Below are 19,542 nucleotides of genomic sequence, written 5' to 3' on the forward strand. Positions count from 1 at the left end.
ATTCTCAGTTTTCAGTGCTCTGCATGCCTCATCATGCTCTTTTGCACGCAATGTGGGTTGGTAGCGAGCAGTTAATTTGGAACCTGTTTTTATAATTGGGACACTGAAGCAAATTGCTTATTATATTGAAGTCATGAAGGCACGGGCCATGGTCACAGTTTTTTTGGCTGATTTACATGCAATTTTTAATGAGAGAAACTTGTTCAGTGCTGTTTCCCTTGCATCGCACCTCCCTGCCGATTTGCTCATATCGGCCACAATGCCACTAGTGATTCTGTAGGGCTAAGCCTAGCAGATTGTAGCATTTGTAATCTGTAGAACCATGCATGAAAAAATGGTTGATAAACCACAAAATGGGTAAATTAATAAAGCGATAGCATGAAAACACATTGAAAACTAGTGCGCCATTATGGTATCCCATGCGAATTAAATTGGTTAAACTACACAAAGCAGCCCCAAACAAGACTTTGATAAAGGTGCCCTTGGAACAACCGTTTCAAAACCGCTCAAAAAGCGCACCCAGTCTCTAGATTCTGTGGTTGTGAACTACTAAAGCCAAATACCATTCTAAATGCATCTCATAACTTGGGAACTTCCACAAAACATTTTTGTTTCCTACACTCCTCGGAATCTGGACAGGGCATTGTGAGTGCTCGAGCGACAACACACAAGCTATATTGCTGCTATTGGCTGCCTATCCATTGCAACAATCAAATTGCAGAGTGTTGCCCTGTACTGGCGGTGCAGCCCTAAAATCAATTTCCATGCTAGCCTGCACCTTGACGGTACCAAGACTTGGGACTGTTGGGAAAAAACCAGGAGGCGGTCAGAGCGCGAAAGAGGAGGCCCAATTGTGCAAGAATAAAGTTTTCTTTATTCTTTGTACTGGAAGAGGAATGCACACAAGAAAAAAAGAGCACACACAAGGAAGAAGAAGAAGAAAAAAGAGCCGCTCAAAACGCAACAGTGCAAAAATAGATCTCTTTCAGCAGCCTTGCTGAGGGTCCACACATCACACACACACACACACAGACACACACATGTGCGTCAACTAATGGCAGCATCGTGACTTTGGCCTGCAAAAAGGAGAACAGAGGGGGGGGGGGGGAAGAGAGAGAGAAAAGCAACCATTAACCAATCACATAGAAAAAAAAAATCAACGTTCTCAAGAATAGCAAAACGAGGCCCGACAAAGACAAACAATACCACCAGGAAGAGTCAGTCAATCTCTCTCTGGGCAAGTTTTCTGTGATGCCGATTTTTGAGGTTTCAAATATGCTGTGCAAACGAACGCAGCCAGTGGACCAGTAGAAGTGAAAAACCAATACGCCTTCATGCTACGCTTAGAACAACAGTGTGAGGGGGTGCAGAGAAGATAACGTGGCACTAGATGGCATTAGATGCTGCTACAAAATACGCTAAGCTCAGGTTTGACCCAGGGCATGACATTTCCTGCGATTGCCACTTCCTCCACGAACATGATACTGTCTATAAACGCGATGAAAGTATTAAAGGGACACTGAAGTGATATGTAAACATTGCGGGATTATTTGCGCAAATTGTAGTCCGGAGTCCCCAGGCCATGTTTCGACCACCCTGGGCGCGTTTACGCGATTTTATTTAGTAGAAAAATTAATTCGAAAATGCTGTCCTCCTCTCTTTACGCTCGCCCATTTTCTGTGGCGTTTTCGTGTGACGTCAGGAGGGGATGAGCTGGCAATTGGCTGCGCCACGGCTGCGCTACTGCACGGCTCCCCGGCCGACAGAATTAGTCGGCCGAGCGTTTCGTCCGCCGGCCGCCGACGGGTCGTCGCAATTCGTTCGCTCAGTTGAAACGAAGCCAGGACACGTTTGTGAATGGTAGAATTTGCCTTTCTTTACTTGGTTAGTTTGTACACTGTATCTAGCTCCAAGTCAAGGTCGCTTCACACAAGCGCTGACAAGCGCACATGCGACGCTTCGCTGACTGGTATGCCAGTAGGAAAATATAAGGCCTCTTGACGGCAGGAGAAGAGTCAGCGAAGTCAATATAGGTACTAAGGAAATAAAATCAACTGATATTTTTACCGTACAGCGTAAAACTAGGGTGCGGGAAGCACTTTTTTGCGCTGGGCGAACAAACACAGCGGTCAGCAGCACGACTACGCATCTGCGAACGCTTTTCCGTCTACGAAATGCAATTGCTAGACGTGAGCTATTGTGGAAACTCGGGCGACGCTTACTGCACGAGCGCAATACAACAAATAGTCACCTAAGCTGCTTGAAATGCCAAAACTAAAGAAAAGTGTTAACTGGTTGTACAATATATACCCTATATTACCAATGCCAGCGGAGCCCGCTCCGTGGCCGAGCGGTCTGGGTTACTAGGTATGCCACCGCAAGTATTTTGCAAGTCACGAGTTCGAATCCCCGCGGTTACGTGCTTTTTTTTTTTTTTTTTTTTTTGTAAATTAACTTTTTCGTTTTCCGCCGATGTTTTCTATATTGAGTTCACCTTTTTTTGGCCGCAACGTTCATGGCTCCACGAACTAGTTCAGAAAACGCGCGCAGGCTGGCACTGGCGCGCTAGCGAGTTCTCGTTGGCGTGCTGTTGCCATAAGCACAGACTGCTTGCAGGCAGTGGGCACAGGACAGAATGAACAGACCCTTGGCCTGGTGCGAACACGCTTTTTATGACACAGGCATCAGGGAGGCAAGCTCGGGGAAAAGCGCATGACATTTGGGCGTCTGCGGGTACGCGGAGGGCGTTCATGCACTGCGTAGGTTTCGGCTAGTGAATGCTACGATTCCAATCCGTCCTAGGAGGCTTATCTTTATGCATTTTTACAGCTGACAACATGGCAGAAGCGCGGTACGATGATTACTGAGTTATTGAGAATGCCCATCCAACAACGCCAACGGTTGTGTTTTACAGAACCGAAACCGAAACCGAAACTTGTTTGGTTGCTCACCTTGGGCATCGTCCAATCACGGTGCCCGCTCCTTCTAACGTCACAGCTTTAGTTGGTGCGGCCGCCGCAAACCGCGCATGGTAGTTTTTCTTCTTTCGCGCTTTGTAAAATAATTAGCGATTTGTCAACCGAATAAACGATGAAAATTGTGCTAATTTGAGCCAGTCTACGCAGTGCAAGCAAAAACGGGAGCTTGACAAATTCACTTCAGTGTCCCTTTAATAATTTTCGCGAAGTTTTCGACCTGACCATAAAATTGTTGTTCAGTGCAACAATTCCAGCCGTGAAGCTCGCATCCCAATAAAAATAGTTTAAACATCAGTGTCAGTTGCCTGCAGCCTGCCGCCTTTGCTGCTTGCTTGTGCAAGTTATACAGTGAAAGCCTCAAACTTCAATAATTCGAATTTATGGATAATTCAAACCGTACGAAATGGTTCAGCCAAGTCTCCATAGAAGTCTATGCATAAAGAAACCCATTAATTCGAACACCAGTAGGTTCCGGCATGAATAATTCGACCTACGCGCCACCGTGCTGGTACCTTGGCACCTGGCACCCACTGCCTACCCATGAGGCTGCGTAGAACGAAGAAGGCAAGATGGGGTAAAATCAATTTAAATCCCACATAGTTTTAGACGACGTATCCTTGCGAATTTTAAGTCAATGAGGAAGCGAGCACGGTGGTGTGTGGTGCGCTAATAGAGGAGGACAGCATATCTCAGGTCAGAAGTGCATTACTTGTCACTACCAATGAGGAGGAGCAGGACGAAGCATAATAATGCTGCCGTCTGCTCGGAGAGTCATGGCCAGATGGATAGCTGCCTGCTTGTCCAATTTTGAAAAAGGCACAAAGAAGAGGCGTTCTGAGCTACATTCACTTGTTGGAGCAAGTAGTGCCGACTGTCGCCTTAAGGGACAAAAGGCAGGTTGCAATCGTGGGCTTTCTCAATCTTCAAAGTGTCAACATGAGCTACTGCTTCACAGTTGCAGGGTACGTACTGTTGTTATTGTTCACTTTCATTATTTCGAACTGAGATAGCGTTTCCTTGCGGTTCGGATTAATGAGCTTTTACTGCATTTTAATGTTGAAAAGGGCAACAAAGAGCACTTTATATGTATGTTTTGAAGTTGTTGCACCAACACTTACAGCCATATTTTTTTTCCCCTTACAAGAAGGAAATGTCTACGTGGGCATCAAACCTCGCACTCTGGGACTACAGTGCAGACACAAAACTAACCCTGTAGCAGGCTAAAATAGCCACCTGCATGCCTGCTGCACTAAGCACTTAACGAATTGTACTGCGAAATAATGGAGAAACAGCTGCACATCTCCTTTGCAGTGCCTCTCATAATGATGCACGTTTTCTCACCGATCCAGCTATGAACAGTCTAGCCGCAGTTTTGGTCACAGCCACTGTAATAAGGTTCTTACTGGGCTGACATTTCCAGATCAATCTAAACTGCGCATGTGACACTGCAACAGACCCATCTCGTCCATGTAGTAGTTAATTTGTATTAGTTAAGAAGGAGGAGCAAAAGACAAAAGACGGGGTTCAATGGGAGGGAAGCGACCAAATGCACTGTAACCCAACTGTACCATCTTTTTTGACTCAGCAAAAATAGCCTGAACAATGAGGGCTACCACTTTTGCAACCTACAGGCAGCTGCAAGGCTTGGAAATGTATCACCCGCCGCGGTGGCTCAGTAGCTAAGGCGTAGTGCTACTGAGCACGAGGACGCGGGTTTGAATCCCGGCCGCAGCGTCCGTTAAACACCCCTGTGTACGAGATTTTGGCACACGTTAAACATCCCCAGGTGGTCAAAATTAATCAGGAGCCCTCCACTATGGCACGCCTCATCACCTGCGTTGGTTCGGCGCGTTAAACCCTACAATTCAATCAGATTTACATTCTCAGCACCTTAATCTATCGATACAGGCCAACTTGTTTTTACTCTTCAGTGTCCCTTTACGCTCAAGGTTCCTGAAAGGTGGGACAAGTTGCACTGTCCACAAACAGTGCAACTTGAGGCAGACATTGTGATGATTGAGTAAGAGTTCTCGAATAGCAGTAGAGTTCCTCCAGTCACTGGAACGAGATCCTTGCTGGGCACGCCAGTGGCTAGAGTGACCAGTTATCTAGCTGCAAGGGCAGCCAACCGCCAGCTACTCTTGCTCATTCATGCCACAGGTGACAAAAACACATTTCCAGCTCTTAAACTTCATTTGGAAGTACAGTCAAACCTCACGATAACAAAATCCTGCGAATACAAAATTTCCATGGCAACGAAATATCATCGGATCCCCGGTGAACGTTTATAGAAGCTCATGTATTTCATATCTTGCGGCAACGAAATGTTTTGGGAAAACAATCACGTGTTAACAAAATTCTCTGCAAGTACGGTCGACATTTTATTTACCAATTTGAGGCAAACAGTGTCCAAAAAGTGCTCAAATGCAGTTTTTTCCAACTCGCATTGCGTAAAGTTCTGCCTCGGAGCACTTGCATGGCGGCCTCCATATTTGTTTACATGCATAAAAGACTGCAACAGGCGGTCGTGGAGGCAGCCTCGCAGCGACACCACCAGGGGGCGACACATGGCGACCAACGGCACATCTTTGGCTTGGGCTACGATAGCTGGCTACTGCTTAACTGAGTGTGTGGCAATCAGCAGGTTTGCTCTCAATCAAAAACGGAAGTTTTTGTTGCTACAAGGCAAGGCAGCCATCATTGCCCAAATCAGTGGCCCAAGTGGAAAAAGGGAGGATAGCGCCGAAGAGTTTGGAACTGCCTGGAGCTCTCTCTACCATTTTGAAAAGCAAGAACGCAACTCTTTAATGGCGCACGTGCGCAAAACAAAACAGTGATGGCTGTGGCCTTTCTGGATGTCAATAAAGCGGTGCTCACTTAGTTTTGTGGACAGCATTGGAACAGCGAGGTGCCACTGTCTGGCAAAGATCGTCAACAGAAGAAGCTGGACTTCACTTGCATGCTCAAATATACTTGGTGCCTAGGACCAGGGAGAAAAGCGAACCCGCGGAATGTTTTGGATGCGTCTGAAATCTTAGGCGCGCACGACTAGCAATGAAGCACTTCTTGTAGAGTGACAGCTGAGCTGCGAAGTTTTATGGCAAGGTAAGGCTCACAAAGTAATATATAAGACTTTCAAAAACAAGTTTTTCGTTTGCGGGCGAGTTTACTATCGTTTATGTTACATTCTCACCGCAACGAAATTCAGCAAGGGTGAATTTTTTGGCTTTCCCCGGCGGATTCGTCGTTGCGGGGTTCGACTTCAGTGTTTTACCTCAGGTAACGTACACCCTGGTCAGCATACACTTGTTTTGTGCAACATTTCACAAGGTGTTAGGCTTTTTCTCTTTCCTTGCTGCATAGCTGTGGGCTCCTCCACCTCCCTACCATGTGCTCACTATTCCGCATCTTGACACTGACACCCTTTTCAAAACTCAGATGCACGCACACTCTGATGGCCAAGATGGAGTCGCAAAGAAGGCTGCATCGCAGGCTTGTGGCGGTTGGAACGAATAGTTGTGAACAGAGTAAGGGAGGGCTTGCAGTGGTTTGGTAGTACCAGGCCGCTCATGGTTGCCGAGGGTTTCCTTGCAAACAGAGGAAACCTCCGGCCTTCAAAGAGCTTCAGCTTGCCTGCACACCCGAGGTTATCACACAACAGAGAAACCTCCTGGAAGAAGGCATGGCAGTGTGCAGGCATTCTGAGAAGCTCCAAACGCTACACCACCTTCCCCATTGAGGTTCACCGAGGTGTATCCTTAGCCCAAGCCCTGCACCCCAGCACTGAATGCCAGCAGAAGAAGAGTACGGGACGTACTCAGGCCTGTCCGCCCGAGGCCTCGCCATCCTCCATGGCACTGATGGGACGGGCATCGCCGCCTTCGTCGGGGCTCTCCTTGCTTGGCAGGTCGGGCTCCTCTGCGACCACAGACGGGGCAACAACTTTTTGGCAACGGGCACTTGGGTCTGGCGCAGCCAGCAGTAGCACACTCATTGGTCTACTGATCAGGGGCGCAGCATTTCCCAGTGGAGCATTTCAGGCATCTCGCAATTAGACTTTCCTTCAGGGCAGATGAAGTCTCCAAAGTGGTTCTGCTTTGGAGAAGGTATGCCATTTGCAAACACCTACTGTCCTAGAGACGGGAACACTCTACGGAGTACGAGTAGCCAACGCATGCTATTTGCTCCAGGCCGCTTTGCCCCTTTAGATCAGCAGCCCTATATCGCTGCTGTGCCAAGCAGCCAGCAAACTGAGCAGTGAAGAAAAAGCTGGAATTATTTCAGTTAGAAATCAAATTCTCAGGTTAGTTGGGCCTTTTTACACTGAACTTGGACATTTTGATTTATAGCAGGATCTTGAACAGAATTTTGAAGGGACAGGGAAAATCTGTTCCATGCTGCCCCAGATGCTGTTTCAGGAAGGAAGAAACTTCACTTACTGAACACAGAGCACACGGAACTGCCACCTTATACATGCAGCCACAGCCGTACGAACTTGTGCTACTGTCAATCGCTCACTGATAAAAGTGGAGCCGCAAAACGAGAGTCAATATACACCTGCTCTGCCAGCCACTTTTTCTGACAGTGCTATCCAGAGCCACTGGGCAGAAAGGTTCCTGAATTTTGCTGAAGTGTGGCAAGTTGTATGAGTTGGAAAGACATGAATGGAACCAGCGCACAAGACACGGAGACGTGGGCAAATGTATGTGGGCCAAGCGGGCTGCTGAGTGAGTGTACATTTACGTTAACATCATTTATCATTGAAAGGTCCCGCCTGTTCTCATCTGCCGCCACACTGTATTAAATGTGGCTGCTTACCGAATCTACGCGACACTAACATTGTTCAAACATGGTCGGAAGATTACACGTGCATAAGCCAAGTGAGTGTGTTGCTCACTTGTGCAAAATAGCTAAAATGGTTGCTGGATTTGTCAGAGTTCACTCAAGCCACAACTGACGGAGGGCAAACAAAACGAAAAAACTTGGAGTTGAATTTCTTCCATGTGATACCAGTGAGAAAGAAGCAAAGCAGAATAAAAGGCCTTTGAGCGCAGCTGGACAGAAGAGTGCAAGACTCACGTAGGTTGCTGCCATCCTGGGCGCCAATGGGCGAGGCATCTCTCGTGTGGCCCCAGGGACGCACAGGCAGACCACGTGCCGACTGGGCGGACTTCAGGGCCGCATGCAGGGTCTCCCAGGAGCTGAGCACCGCACTGGGGCCCCACGGGCCCGTGTTCTCCGGCTGAGAGCAGAGGTGGGAAGAGGGACAACTGCAGCACGCAGGCCTGCCACGAGATACTGCCCCACTATCTATTCTCTCGTCTCCATCTTTTGCGTGGTGCCTGCCCGAGTTTAAGAGCCGACGCCCAAAATCAAAGATGGCCGGGCGTTGTAACGCGAGGTGCCATTCCCCTTCTGCGTGTGGTGGTGGAACAGGCGGCCAAATCGGTCATGAAAGTGAAGTTAAGAGATAGACCTAACAGTGCATTCTGGAACTTGCCACCCAACATCAGTAATCGGGTTCAGCTGTGCTTTCGTACACGAGGTTTCTTTTATGCAACATCCTCCGCTGGTGCCCATGCAATGTGCCAACTGTGAGCTGCATGCTAGGACTGCACTTTCCAAAAACCCCCCCACCGCTGCACCCATCTTTCACATGAGCCAGCGTGCCTACCAGTCCTTGAAATCAGTGCACGCCTGCTGTGACTGGCAAGTGCTCTGTACAGCCCAAAGGTGGTGGGGACCACTCTCCCAGCAACAAAGACAGGATTTGTCGCCAGTGCTTGGCACTGTAGGGGTCCCTTAGATCCCCTTTTCCTCTACCCGCGAGCGCGACCTTCAGACAAGTGCGCTTGCCTGCACACATTACGCCACCTCACGGGCGGCGTGCCAGCGGGGAAAAACTGCCCCGTTGCCGCGGTCACTCCTCACGCAGGGACCTTCCTCCTTTCCCAGGCGCCTTTTTTTAAGCGTGCGCTGCTTGTGGGAGGATCAGAGATAGGAGATGGAAAAAAGGGATGCTGCTTGTCCCCTCTTAACCACTCGGTTCTGTCAGGGCCTGCCTTGTTGACCCCAATCGGACGCGCAAGGTAGGCCTATTCCTACCTTGCAGCGGCCCACGTGCAACCTTGGCTATGGCCGCCCCACGGAGAAAGAAGTATTTGAGGAGGGGAATCTGCCGGGCTGGGTCAGCGCGGGCGGCGCGTTAATGTCACTGTCTGGCAAGAAGGAAATGCAGCTCGCGGAGCAGAACAGATGGCGCGTCAAGCGCGTTGCCATAGTTTACATGTTCTTCTGCAGACGCGACGCACAAAAATCGTAATATGATCAAATATACTGTGAAAATTGCCAGATTTCTTTCTCTAAAATAAATAAATAGAAGTGCTGGACATTTTACCAGCAGCTATTAATAAATAGTGCCCTAGTTACAAGCCGTACTGTGCTTGAAACGAAGCACTCGAAGGAATCCGTTGTCTGCCGACGCCGCCTTCCCTCCACAAGTGGTTCACTCTCGCCGCTCTCGTGGGCGGGTTCTCAGATTTACGCGTGCTTTTCATGTTGCACAGTCAGGGCGGCGAAGTTAGGACAGTCTGAATATGAACTAATGGCATAAAGGATAAGAACCATCATTCACTGGAACTAATCATACCTAGATTATCAACAACACGTTTTTTTTTTGTAGGTTTCGTGTTCTAGAAAAAATCTAAGCCCCTTCGTCTTACGACAACGATGTTTGAGACGCGAAGATTTCTTCAACCGCAAGCCGACTTCAATGAAAGTTCAGTCGCGCGAGGGATTCGTCGGCGTCTTCTGCCCACGACAGCAGCCGGCTATGCACTGGCTGTCCTTGAACCGGAGCGCCTTTTTCCTTTGGCGCCTCGCGACAGAGGGCGTGTTGATGCCGTGCCCTGCGCCGTGACTTTATCGCGCCGCCAGAGCAAGCCCTGTTGCGCCTCCTCAATAATTCTTGCTCCGTGGGCCGCCCTTTCGGGCGGGGCCTTGAGGCACGCATTGGTAAAGTGTAGTTCTTAGCCCTGTCGTGGCAATCAATATGCGCTGTACCATTCGGCCAATAGATCTCCTGGTTCGTCCTGGCCCTTTGGAGCCTGCCATCACCTTTGTCGGTGAGTTGAACCCGTCATGGCGTCCCTTGGGACCCCGCAAACTCTTGGGGGATTTTGGCGGGTGTAGCTATGAACCCCTTTTAATCCCACAGCACAACAGGTGATGGGCATGAAATTTACCATTTCAGATACTGCAATTGCCAGCTCCCGAGAGACAAATCGAAAGGTTTCTTTTTACCGCAGTTGCAAGCCGAGCTCTTTCGAGGGCACTAATTGCTGGGCAAGATGGAAGCAACAAGCTTCAACAAAATGGGGATCACCTGATTAAGGGGGGACACGGGTCTTTGGGACCAAAAAATGACCAAAAAATCGATTTTGTGAAAATGGCATTTTCGCAATCTGCAGCTATTAATCTCCAAATTCACGAATTTTCTTCCTCGAGAGATCAGTATTTTAAGCGTAATATTGACAATAAATCATCGCGTCGGCCGAAATTTCTCATGAGGAGACGATAAAACGCCACTTTTTTCATTGCGCGGAGCCGCCGTTCTACCGTACCGATCTCGGCCATGTTGGGCTCGTTTGAAAGAGCACTCTCTGGGCTTCAATTTCCCGCCACTGCGGCTTGCCTGCCCTCAGTTGCCACTGAGAAAAAGAAGTACAAACAAGAAAGAAAACGCGGGGTCTGATTCGCTGCTGGGTGCACGTGACTGCAACCGAGCCATCCGATTGGCAGATTCCGCCAGGCGTCGTCTGCTCGGCCTGCCGGCGGCGGGGCAGCCGACCACTGGACGCGTCTGAGACGCCATATTGCCGAGAGTCGAGACCGACGCGCAACGATGCCTCTCAGAAAATTTCGCTCGCGCCATAAATTTGGCAAAAAAGAGTAAGAGTGCGCGCGGTGACAACTTTCGAAAACGTCCTGCGTCCCCCGAAAGCTCCGACGATGTGCAGGAGCCAGCGGCAAGTGAAGGACTTCCCACGGACGAAGTAGGCCTAACGAGCTCGGCGACGCCTACGCACTGCGAGCGCCTCCGCCACGACACGACGATGCTGCAGCCTTCGGAGTTGGAGGAAAACAAAAGAAAAGCAGAAAAAAGGATACAGGAGCTGGAGTCCACCGGCGCAACGAAGAGGAAAATGGATTTCGTCGGCAACTGTGAAGCCTGCCCCCTTGACGATACTGATGGTCGCCGTGCGGACGATACCTTCAGTATTGTTAGTTTGGTGTGCCTCGACGAGCTTTTGCGAGCCGTGAAGTGTAAAGTGTGCGGCGGGGATGTCAACATCTCAAAAGCCGAGCGTGAGTACGGTCTAGCCGTGAAACTTTTCCTTGTGTGCAGGAATTGCGGAGACTTGTCGTCAGCATGGAGCTCGCCGCGCGCACAAGGCAGCCGAAAGGTAAATCCGTTTGCCGTGAACATCCTTGCCGCACGCGCGATGCAAAGCACTAGAAATCGGCAAACTGCGATGAACGATGTGTTTGCGGCCATGAACATATCGCACCGTGGCCTGCACACGAAAACGTGGCAGTGTTATGTGAAGAAAAAACTGACGCCCGCAGCAACACGCGCCGCCGAAAAAGTGTTGCAGGGCAGCGCCCATGCTGTTCGGCAACTTTACTGCGAGTTGAACTTGGACAACCCCGGAAACATTTCTGTCTCCTTTGATGGTTCGTGGATGACCCGGGGTCATTCATCCCACATCACCGTGTTGGTGCAGTTATAGAAATTTTCACCGGACTCGTACTGGACTAGGTTGTGTTCAGCAACTTTTGTGCCGGGTGTGAGCGTGGCCCTAAGGAAGGCGACCCATCTTACAATGTGTGGAAGGAAAGCCACGTCTGCCAAAAAAACACGGAGAAAAAATCCGGGGAAATGGAGGTACAGGCTGGACTTGCTTTGTTTGAAAGGTCCTGGAAAAAGCATGGCTTTCGGTACACCACTGTACTTTCGGATGGCGACAGCCGCACATTCCTTGCACTGGTAGAGGCACATGTGTACGGCTACATCAAAGTCGTCAAAGAAGATTGCATAAATCACGTGGAGAAACGAATGGGCACATCCTTGCGGAATGTGATTGCTAAATGCAAAGGCAATGGAGCTGAGAGCCTTAGTGGCAGAGGAAAGCTGACAGGTGAACTGGTCACAAAGTTAACTTCTTACTACGGCTGGGCCCTGAAATCCCATGCTGGAGATGTCGGGGCGATGCACAAGGCCGTAATGGCAACGTATCACCACGTGACCTCAAACGATAGTGTGTCAAACCACACCCTGTGCCCGACAGGCCCAGACTCGTGGTGCCGCCAAAACGCAGCTGCGGCCAAAGGAGAGCCTGCTCCGAAGCACAGGTATAACCTGCCCCCACATGTATGCCAAGCGCTTCTTCCCATTTATGAGCGCTTAGCTGAGCCAAAGCTGCTGGAGCGGTGCCAGCGCGGAAAAACCCAGCATAGCAATGAGAGCTTGCACTCGCTAATATGGTCCCTTGCACCGAAAGAGCGACATGCTTCGCTGTTCTCTGTGCAAGCAGCTGTCGCAGAGGCTGTTGCACGCTTCAATGCGGGAAATCGGCAAGCATCCTCACAAATACTCAGCGAGCTGAGTGTAAACTCTGGCCTCCACAACATGAAGAGGATGGCTGAGAAGGACAAGCGCCGAACAGCCCAGTCGGTACGCAAACAGGCCTCTGCAGAAAATGTGCGTCAGGCACTGAAAAAGCGGCACACTGGCCAGAACAAGCAGTCGGACTACATGCCTGGGGCTTATTAACCCTCAGGAAATGTAAATATGTATATATCTTCTTGAAATTTTCAATAAATAGTGCCTAGTTTGGTTTTTTCCTTTTTTCTCAAAATGCAAAATCTGGACATCTGGCTGCTTTGGTTCGTCGATATCTCTGCATCTAGGAGAGATAGAGATGTACTTTTTTGTGCTAAAGTAAGCCTAAGGTGCAGTGACTGCAATAATCGAAGCACATTTTTTCAATGAAGTTTCAAACATTTTTTATTTTACATTGTTCGTCGAACCATGGTCAGCACAACTTTGACTGTTGGTATTCCAAGTACTGTAAAATTGTTAATAAGGGTGAAATAGAGAAACTGCTTCGATCATTGCACTCTTTGCTCATTGGACTATGTAGCCATGCATTAAAAATTATTTTTAATCGAGCCAATTTTTTTACACGGAGGTACTAATTAATGACTAATTAAATCTACTTATCTCAGGAACTAATTGGCTTAGAAGAAAAAGAATTGCATATTTGAAATCAGCATGAAAACCTGAATAAGATCATGTAGTTTCATCAGGATTGGCCTGAAAATAAGAAAAATAGCTCTAAGACCAGTGTCTCCCCTTAAAGGAATGTTGCCAAACCACGAAACATGCAAGACACTCGCGTATCAAGCATTTCCTAGATTTTTAACACCTTCTTTCATCTGTCCCAGCACAGTCTCCAAAATAATTTTTCCGTGAAGCAGTATGTACATGCTATTTTCATCCATATACTAATCCAAACACTAACATACAGACTAAGGCAATATTCCTGCACTTTTCAAATGCTTCTGACAAGGGTTCTCACGACTGCCTCTACTAGAGCTTTTCAAACTGAAGTTACAACTGCAGCACAAGGATGGACTGAAGCATACCCGACAGACTGCACTGAATTCCCCTCCCAGGAACCTCAGGCATCCTGCAACGTTCCATACTCCAACTGCTTTTACTTTTAACATATATTACTGACTTCGCAACACATTTCTTATAACTGCATTTTCACTGACTGATATTCACTGCACCATCACTAACGAGTACGACTCGGTAAATGCCCAGAATAAACTTGACTACCTGCACTAATGGTGTAATCTATGGCTAATGATGTCTAACTATGTGCCAGTAAATGCGAAGCCACTTTCCTTTAACGCTGGCATCACCCTTTTCAATGTGCTTGGCTCAGTTGGTGAAAGCCGAAGAGCCCCCAAACCTATGTAACCACACGGGGTGGCTGGAACCTGCCGGCAACATTCAGGGCATCGAATTTGGTCTAAGACTGCTTGTACGGCACCTTAAAAAAACTCTCCCCAGCAATACATGTGCAAAGTAGTGAAGCGAACTTTAAAAAAGCTCGGTGTACAGTTTATAAAGCCTACTGAAGGAAAAATTGAGTTCTTGTGCATTCCACATCACCATGCACTCCGTGAAACTGAACTCGGTGAGAAGTGATGCTCACACATTCTGACATAAGTAAAAGCTTGCTTCGATGCCTCTGTAATTTTCTTTTTGGCTTTTGGCTACGCTATCTCTAATGTCCTCCTAAAGCATCTACAGTCCTACAATACCTACAAGACAATACCTACAGTCCTACAAGACGGAAGCATTCATAATCGAGGGTCCCCTTACAGTCTGTCGACTCTAGGACCCTCGTCTGTATATTAACATGTTTGTACTGTTTATGAAATAAACTCCCCCCCCCCCACACCATAAAGAGAAATCAGTTTTGGCTTATTCAAAACATCAACATGACAAAACAAGAATCATGCCAATTTTAGTGCAACCTTGCAACCATTAGGCTCGATAAAAAAAAACTTATATATAAAAAAAGGCAAATAACCAGCAACTCAGTTTTTCTCACGCTCCGCACTCTCGCACACAGACTCATCAGCATGACTGGTGACTGCTGACAAATGTTACTGCCAATAAACATGAGTGAGCATCAAAATGGCGCTTGTGGTTCCTAATGTCCCACTGCTTTATTGCTACCCTGCAGTCAACGCACTCATTACTCTGTTTTTGGTATGCCCCCAGTGACATCACTGCTGACATCGCGTAGCAGGAAATTTGATATTTTGTCAATGCTAATTTTGATGAAACTAGTGTTGCAGGCCAGGATGGAATTGAGCAGGGAAATTGTTGAAGCATGGCACATGGCTGCAATCAAGGGAGCATGCGTGAGCCACCCTTCAGTCGCCTTGTCAGAAAAAGAAATCCAGTTGCTGACCAATACGAGATAATTTAATATGATTGTACAGTTATCATGTTTTGCATCCTGTTGGAACGTGTACTCATCCGCTCATGCGCGGTGATTGAGGGTTTGTTAGTGAGTGTACATATATATGTGTTGCTTAAGAAATAAATTTCAGTTGTTAGTCTGCACTGGTCTTCGTGTCCCTTTTTTATATGTCTCCGTCTAAAGTTGCGCAAAAGTTACAGCCATGAAAGATTATGTCACCGTGATCAGGAAGGTCTATTCTGCGCAAGGAAGCTATTAGATTATTGCTTTATTTCCTTTAAATATCCTAAAAAAAAAAGACAGAAGTTTCACTTTCTTTTTGACATGAAACTGTTTCTGATTTCGAAAGGTGAAACTTTCCTTGTTCTTTCTTATATATATAATGCAATATTCTAATAGCCTCCTTGCACAGAATAGATCTTCCTGATCACGCTGACGTAAAATTCTTGTTGAGTTCTTGCCTATGCAAGTTTCAGGTAATTAGACTTTTAAATTAAAAAGTATAGAAAGTATCAAACAGATTTCAGCTTTGTTGCTAGAATTGTTAGGTACGTAAATGTTCTTAATTTGATTCAATTTAGTCCATAAATAAAAAAGTCATTTTTCTTGCCACGTTTGCCCTTGAACAGAAACACCTGTGCAGCAGGGGTATCAGTATGAAGCCTAACGAAGAAAACAGGCCCAGACAGCAGGCTAGCCAATTCTTTACGAACCCTACCGAAGGCATGAAGAAGTTTTAACACTGCAACGTCCGAGGCACTTGTTGCCAAATTCAAATGCTTCCCGTTTCTGCCAGGCCAAGTTCAGGGCCCCCTCAACACTACATGATTCCCACCACGGACTTTGATCGCAATTCTGACAAGGATGAAGTTGAGAATGTGACGGAACCCTTTATAACCGGTAAGGTAAATTTGGAGAGAGAGAGAGGAAAAAAAAAAAAGAAAAAAAAACCTCCAACCAGTTTAAAAAATGTGAGCGAGGCTTTTGCGCTGGAAACCGAAACATAAAGAACAATTTTTTTTTTTACTCGTCAGTGCTTTTGTTTAAAAAAAAAAAAGATTCTGGTGCGGATATATAAAACAATGTAAAGGATTTCGCATTTGATAATGAATATCAATTTCAAACATGTAGCAGCAACAGAGGCACACAATTTAGCCTCCCCAATTTCGCCTCAAATTACACGGACCTTCCATGTATGCTTTTGATCACACTGAACACTGATAGTGAAACACTGAAACAAGTACAAGCTGCCATAAAGATGCAAAAAAAAAAAAAACTTACCTCCTTCCAGGTGGCACCCGCAGACTCCTGATGGAGCCTGTGCAAGAAACAAACCGTCGGAAAACAGTCCTCACCAAGAACTAAAATAAGTGCGACATACTGTGGTGACCGCTTGGCTGTGAGGCACACAGAGCTCCAGAGCTTTTCTAACAGAATGCACATTTTCGAGCTGTGAACGCAGGTTTCAAAATCACTGCTAATACAGTCGAATCCCGCTACAACGAAATTGACGGGACGTGCGAAAAATTTCGTTGAAGCGAAAATTCGTTGAGGCGAAATCTGCCCCAACACACCACGGAAAGGCCAGAAAAATAGCCCCGTGCGTTTCCGCAACATTGGCAGCATAATACAATGTTTAGAAAAAGGAGTGACGCGCAATAACTCATGTTTATTCGGATAACAAATATACCAATGGTTATCTGTTTTTTTCACCACCCAAAGAACGCGTTACGGAGGGGGGTGAAGATATGCAGGCGCAAAACGTATCGCTGTACAACAAGGCGTGTCCACCGAGCTGATTACTTGCAGATAGCTGCTAGGCGGTGGGAAGCCCCCCTATCGCTTGTGGCAGGAGCAGTGCCGTTATCTTATCCTCTGACAGGGCACGGCAGCTACTGACCTTGGCAGGCAAGATGCGCGCGCTTGCATTTAACATGACCGCGCGCCCGCGACTAAGATAGGATGACTAGGCTTCAAGACCAAACGCGCAAACATGATTTTCGCTCTTGGCTATGAAGAATGGTAGAAGGGAAACGGCAAGGACAGCTGCTCACAACGCATACATGACGGCACCGCGCCAGCAGCGGAGCACATTCATGCAATTTCAACTGGATACGGATTGGCTGTAGCTCTGGGGCTCCGCCTTGGCGAAGCGGGCCTGCGCCTCGTGTAAAGACGGCCAGCCACATCGTTATCACCATCAAGCAATGGCGTGCGCCTATGAGTTATTTTTTGTTTTGTTTTGGGTGGCGGTGTGGTCGCAACGCGCATTTTCGGTGAAACTAAGCGTCCTGAATGTATAAAAAGTTACAGATAGCTGGCGCTATGCTTATTTTATTGTAAAATAATTGTTCGAACCCAGCCCAAATCATCGAAAATTTCGTTGAAGCGAAAGCAAGCCTGACAAATGGTTCGTTGTGGCGAGGACTTTGTTGCATTGACTTCTATGGCTAGCTGGCAGGGAATTGGAAATATTTCGTTAAGCGGAAATTTCGTTGAAGCGGCGTTCGTTGTAGCGGGGTTCGACTGTAATAGAGGGCGAACCGGAACTAAACACTCAGCAAGCAGCCCTAGCCACCCCTACGGTGGCTAGGGCTGCTTGTGTGTGGGTGCGTCAAGACTGTGCCACAGAAACGTGCGACCAAGTTTTAATCACTGAACGCATTATGAAAAGTCCTCAAGCGAATCTGCTGTGCTGGAACACTAATTCGCAAGGATGCTGGAAACTAATGAGATGTTGGAACTGCAATTACCGTAGTTATTCCACTATAAAACAAGCCTTTTCCTGTCAAATTCCCAGCGTCCAATTTAAAATATATTAGAGGCTTGGTGTTTCGCAACGGCAGTGGTAGCGCCATAATATCACCCTGCGAGGAGGGGCACAAGCATTGGGAGCAACAGCATTAGCCCCACATTTACTCGAATAATGAACATTTTTCATTTCTTTTTTTCGGAAAAAATTGTGCCACCTTTGGAAGTGTGTGCATTGTGCATGGTAGCATGGTCAGTAAAAACTTACCCCTGGTCAGTCACCGCCCCCCAGAATGTCTACTGTGCACCCAGCCCCAGTGTGTGCACCAGGGCTGGGTGCACTGAGCCCCAGTGTGTGCCACACTTGGGCTCAGCTTCACACCTGTCACAATGAGCGATTGGTAAGAAACCGTTACAGAAATAGTCCTGTATCTCCTGCTTGAACAACCTCGCTGCCCGTCACAGTAGGCACTTCTCCACATTGTTTAAGAAGTCTGACCATCTGAGGCCGCAACCTTTCACATTTGCCAAAGAAGCGCCAGACTAGTGCGAGTGCACCAATCACTTTGGAGGTTGCAAGCAAAGGATCGCCATTGCTTTTCTCACTGCGCCCGCTTTCACAACTCTCCCGTGGTCGCGACACCATCATCCACGCTCACAAGCTCACCAACCACTGATCAGGCAACTCTGACAGGCTCGCTCCACGCTTCAGCAACACCGGTGGCGGCTTCGTTGCACTCAGGATTTTCAGTCATCACCAGTATGCACAAGCTGGCAGATTTAATGCAATTTAAGGCAGTTTCTTTAGAGGCCTCTGCCCAGAACCTATTTTAAGGTGTTCTCGGGAATCTCACGCATCGTGGGGACGTCTGACTTCTCACCAAGTTCGACTCGATTTACAATTGCCAGCTTCACGGCGAAAGGCAAATTCGGCTTTTGGCAGTGAATATATTGGGAGTCACAGGTATTTTTGTGCAATATAAGCATAATTTTTGCTTTATATTCTCATTGTAAATGCACAGTGCCTTGAAATAGTTTGATATAAAGGATAATTCGAGGTGAAGTGGTTCCATATAGTTCGGTTCGACTGTACACACACTTTGCACAAGTCATCATTCACTGATATAGCGTAGTAAGGTTGCCCCTCATGTCCCCTGTGCTTGTTACGTTAGTGAAACTAGTGCATTAATTTGTTTCCCCACGTACGTCCCAAAACCTACATCCAAATTCCACTGGACCCGCTGGCCAAGGTGGCTCATCAGCCAAGGTGTTCTACAGCTGAGCAATGAGGCACGCCATAGTGGAGGGCTCCAGATTGATCTTCACCCCCCGGGAATATTTAACGTGCGCAGAAATTGGACACACGTGTTTTTTTGCTTTTTGCCTCCATAGGACCCACGTCTTTGGGCTCAGCCGCCCAACGCCCTAGCTACTGCAGCGCCATAGCTGCGAGCACGAGATCCCCTTCACCTCTTAGGAAACTCCCAAGATGCCTGAATCTCTCGGTGGCTCTGTGATGCATTGCACTCTGACATCAAGGATGTTATGCAGCCAGCCTTCCACTCAACGCCCTCTGTCCTGACCTGGCGTCGTAGAGGTCCTCCGAGCCGTCCTCGTAGTCCCACAGGAACTGCAGCGGCTGGTCCATGCTGCACACCCGCTGGGTCACCGGGGTGCGCTTGATCGGCTGCGCAGGCAGGGGCGGCCACCGAGTGAGCGCCAAGCAAGCTACTCGGGAACGCACC

At 47.8% G+C, this 19,542-nt stretch overlaps 1 protein-coding gene across 4 annotated transcripts in view; it reads right to left on the reverse strand.

The window, feature by feature from the left end:
- Window positions 1-851: 851 nt before the first annotated feature.
- Window positions 852-19,542, reverse strand: part of LOC144137068 (uncharacterized) — a 41,495-nt gene continuing 22,804 nt past the window's right edge. For 3 of the 4 annotated variants that reach the window (XM_077669445.1, XM_077669444.1, XM_077669443.1), the window contains exons 10-14: window positions 19,381-19,484; window positions 16,328-16,364; window positions 8,058-8,220; window positions 6,796-6,896; window positions 852-1,076 (exon numbers count right to left, since the gene is read on the reverse strand). In XM_077669445.1, coding sequence (XP_077525571.1) covers window positions 6,796-6,896; window positions 8,058-8,220; window positions 16,328-16,364; window positions 19,381-19,484 — 405 coding nt within the window. In that variant the 3' untranslated portion in view covers window positions 852-1,076. The remainder of the gene's footprint in view (window positions 1,077-6,795; window positions 6,897-8,057; window positions 8,221-16,327; window positions 16,365-19,380; window positions 19,485-19,542) is intronic. The other variant, XM_077669446.1, reaches the window with a different exon arrangement.

The sequence above is a fragment of the Haemaphysalis longicornis genome, unplaced genomic scaffold (genome assembly GCF_048455015.1).
Source record: "Haemaphysalis longicornis isolate Haplotype H1 unplaced genomic scaffold, Haemaphysalis longicornis Haplotype H1 scaffold_1, whole genome shotgun sequence".
Lineage (NCBI taxonomy): Eukaryota > Metazoa > Arthropoda > Arachnida > Ixodida > Ixodidae > Haemaphysalis > Haemaphysalis longicornis.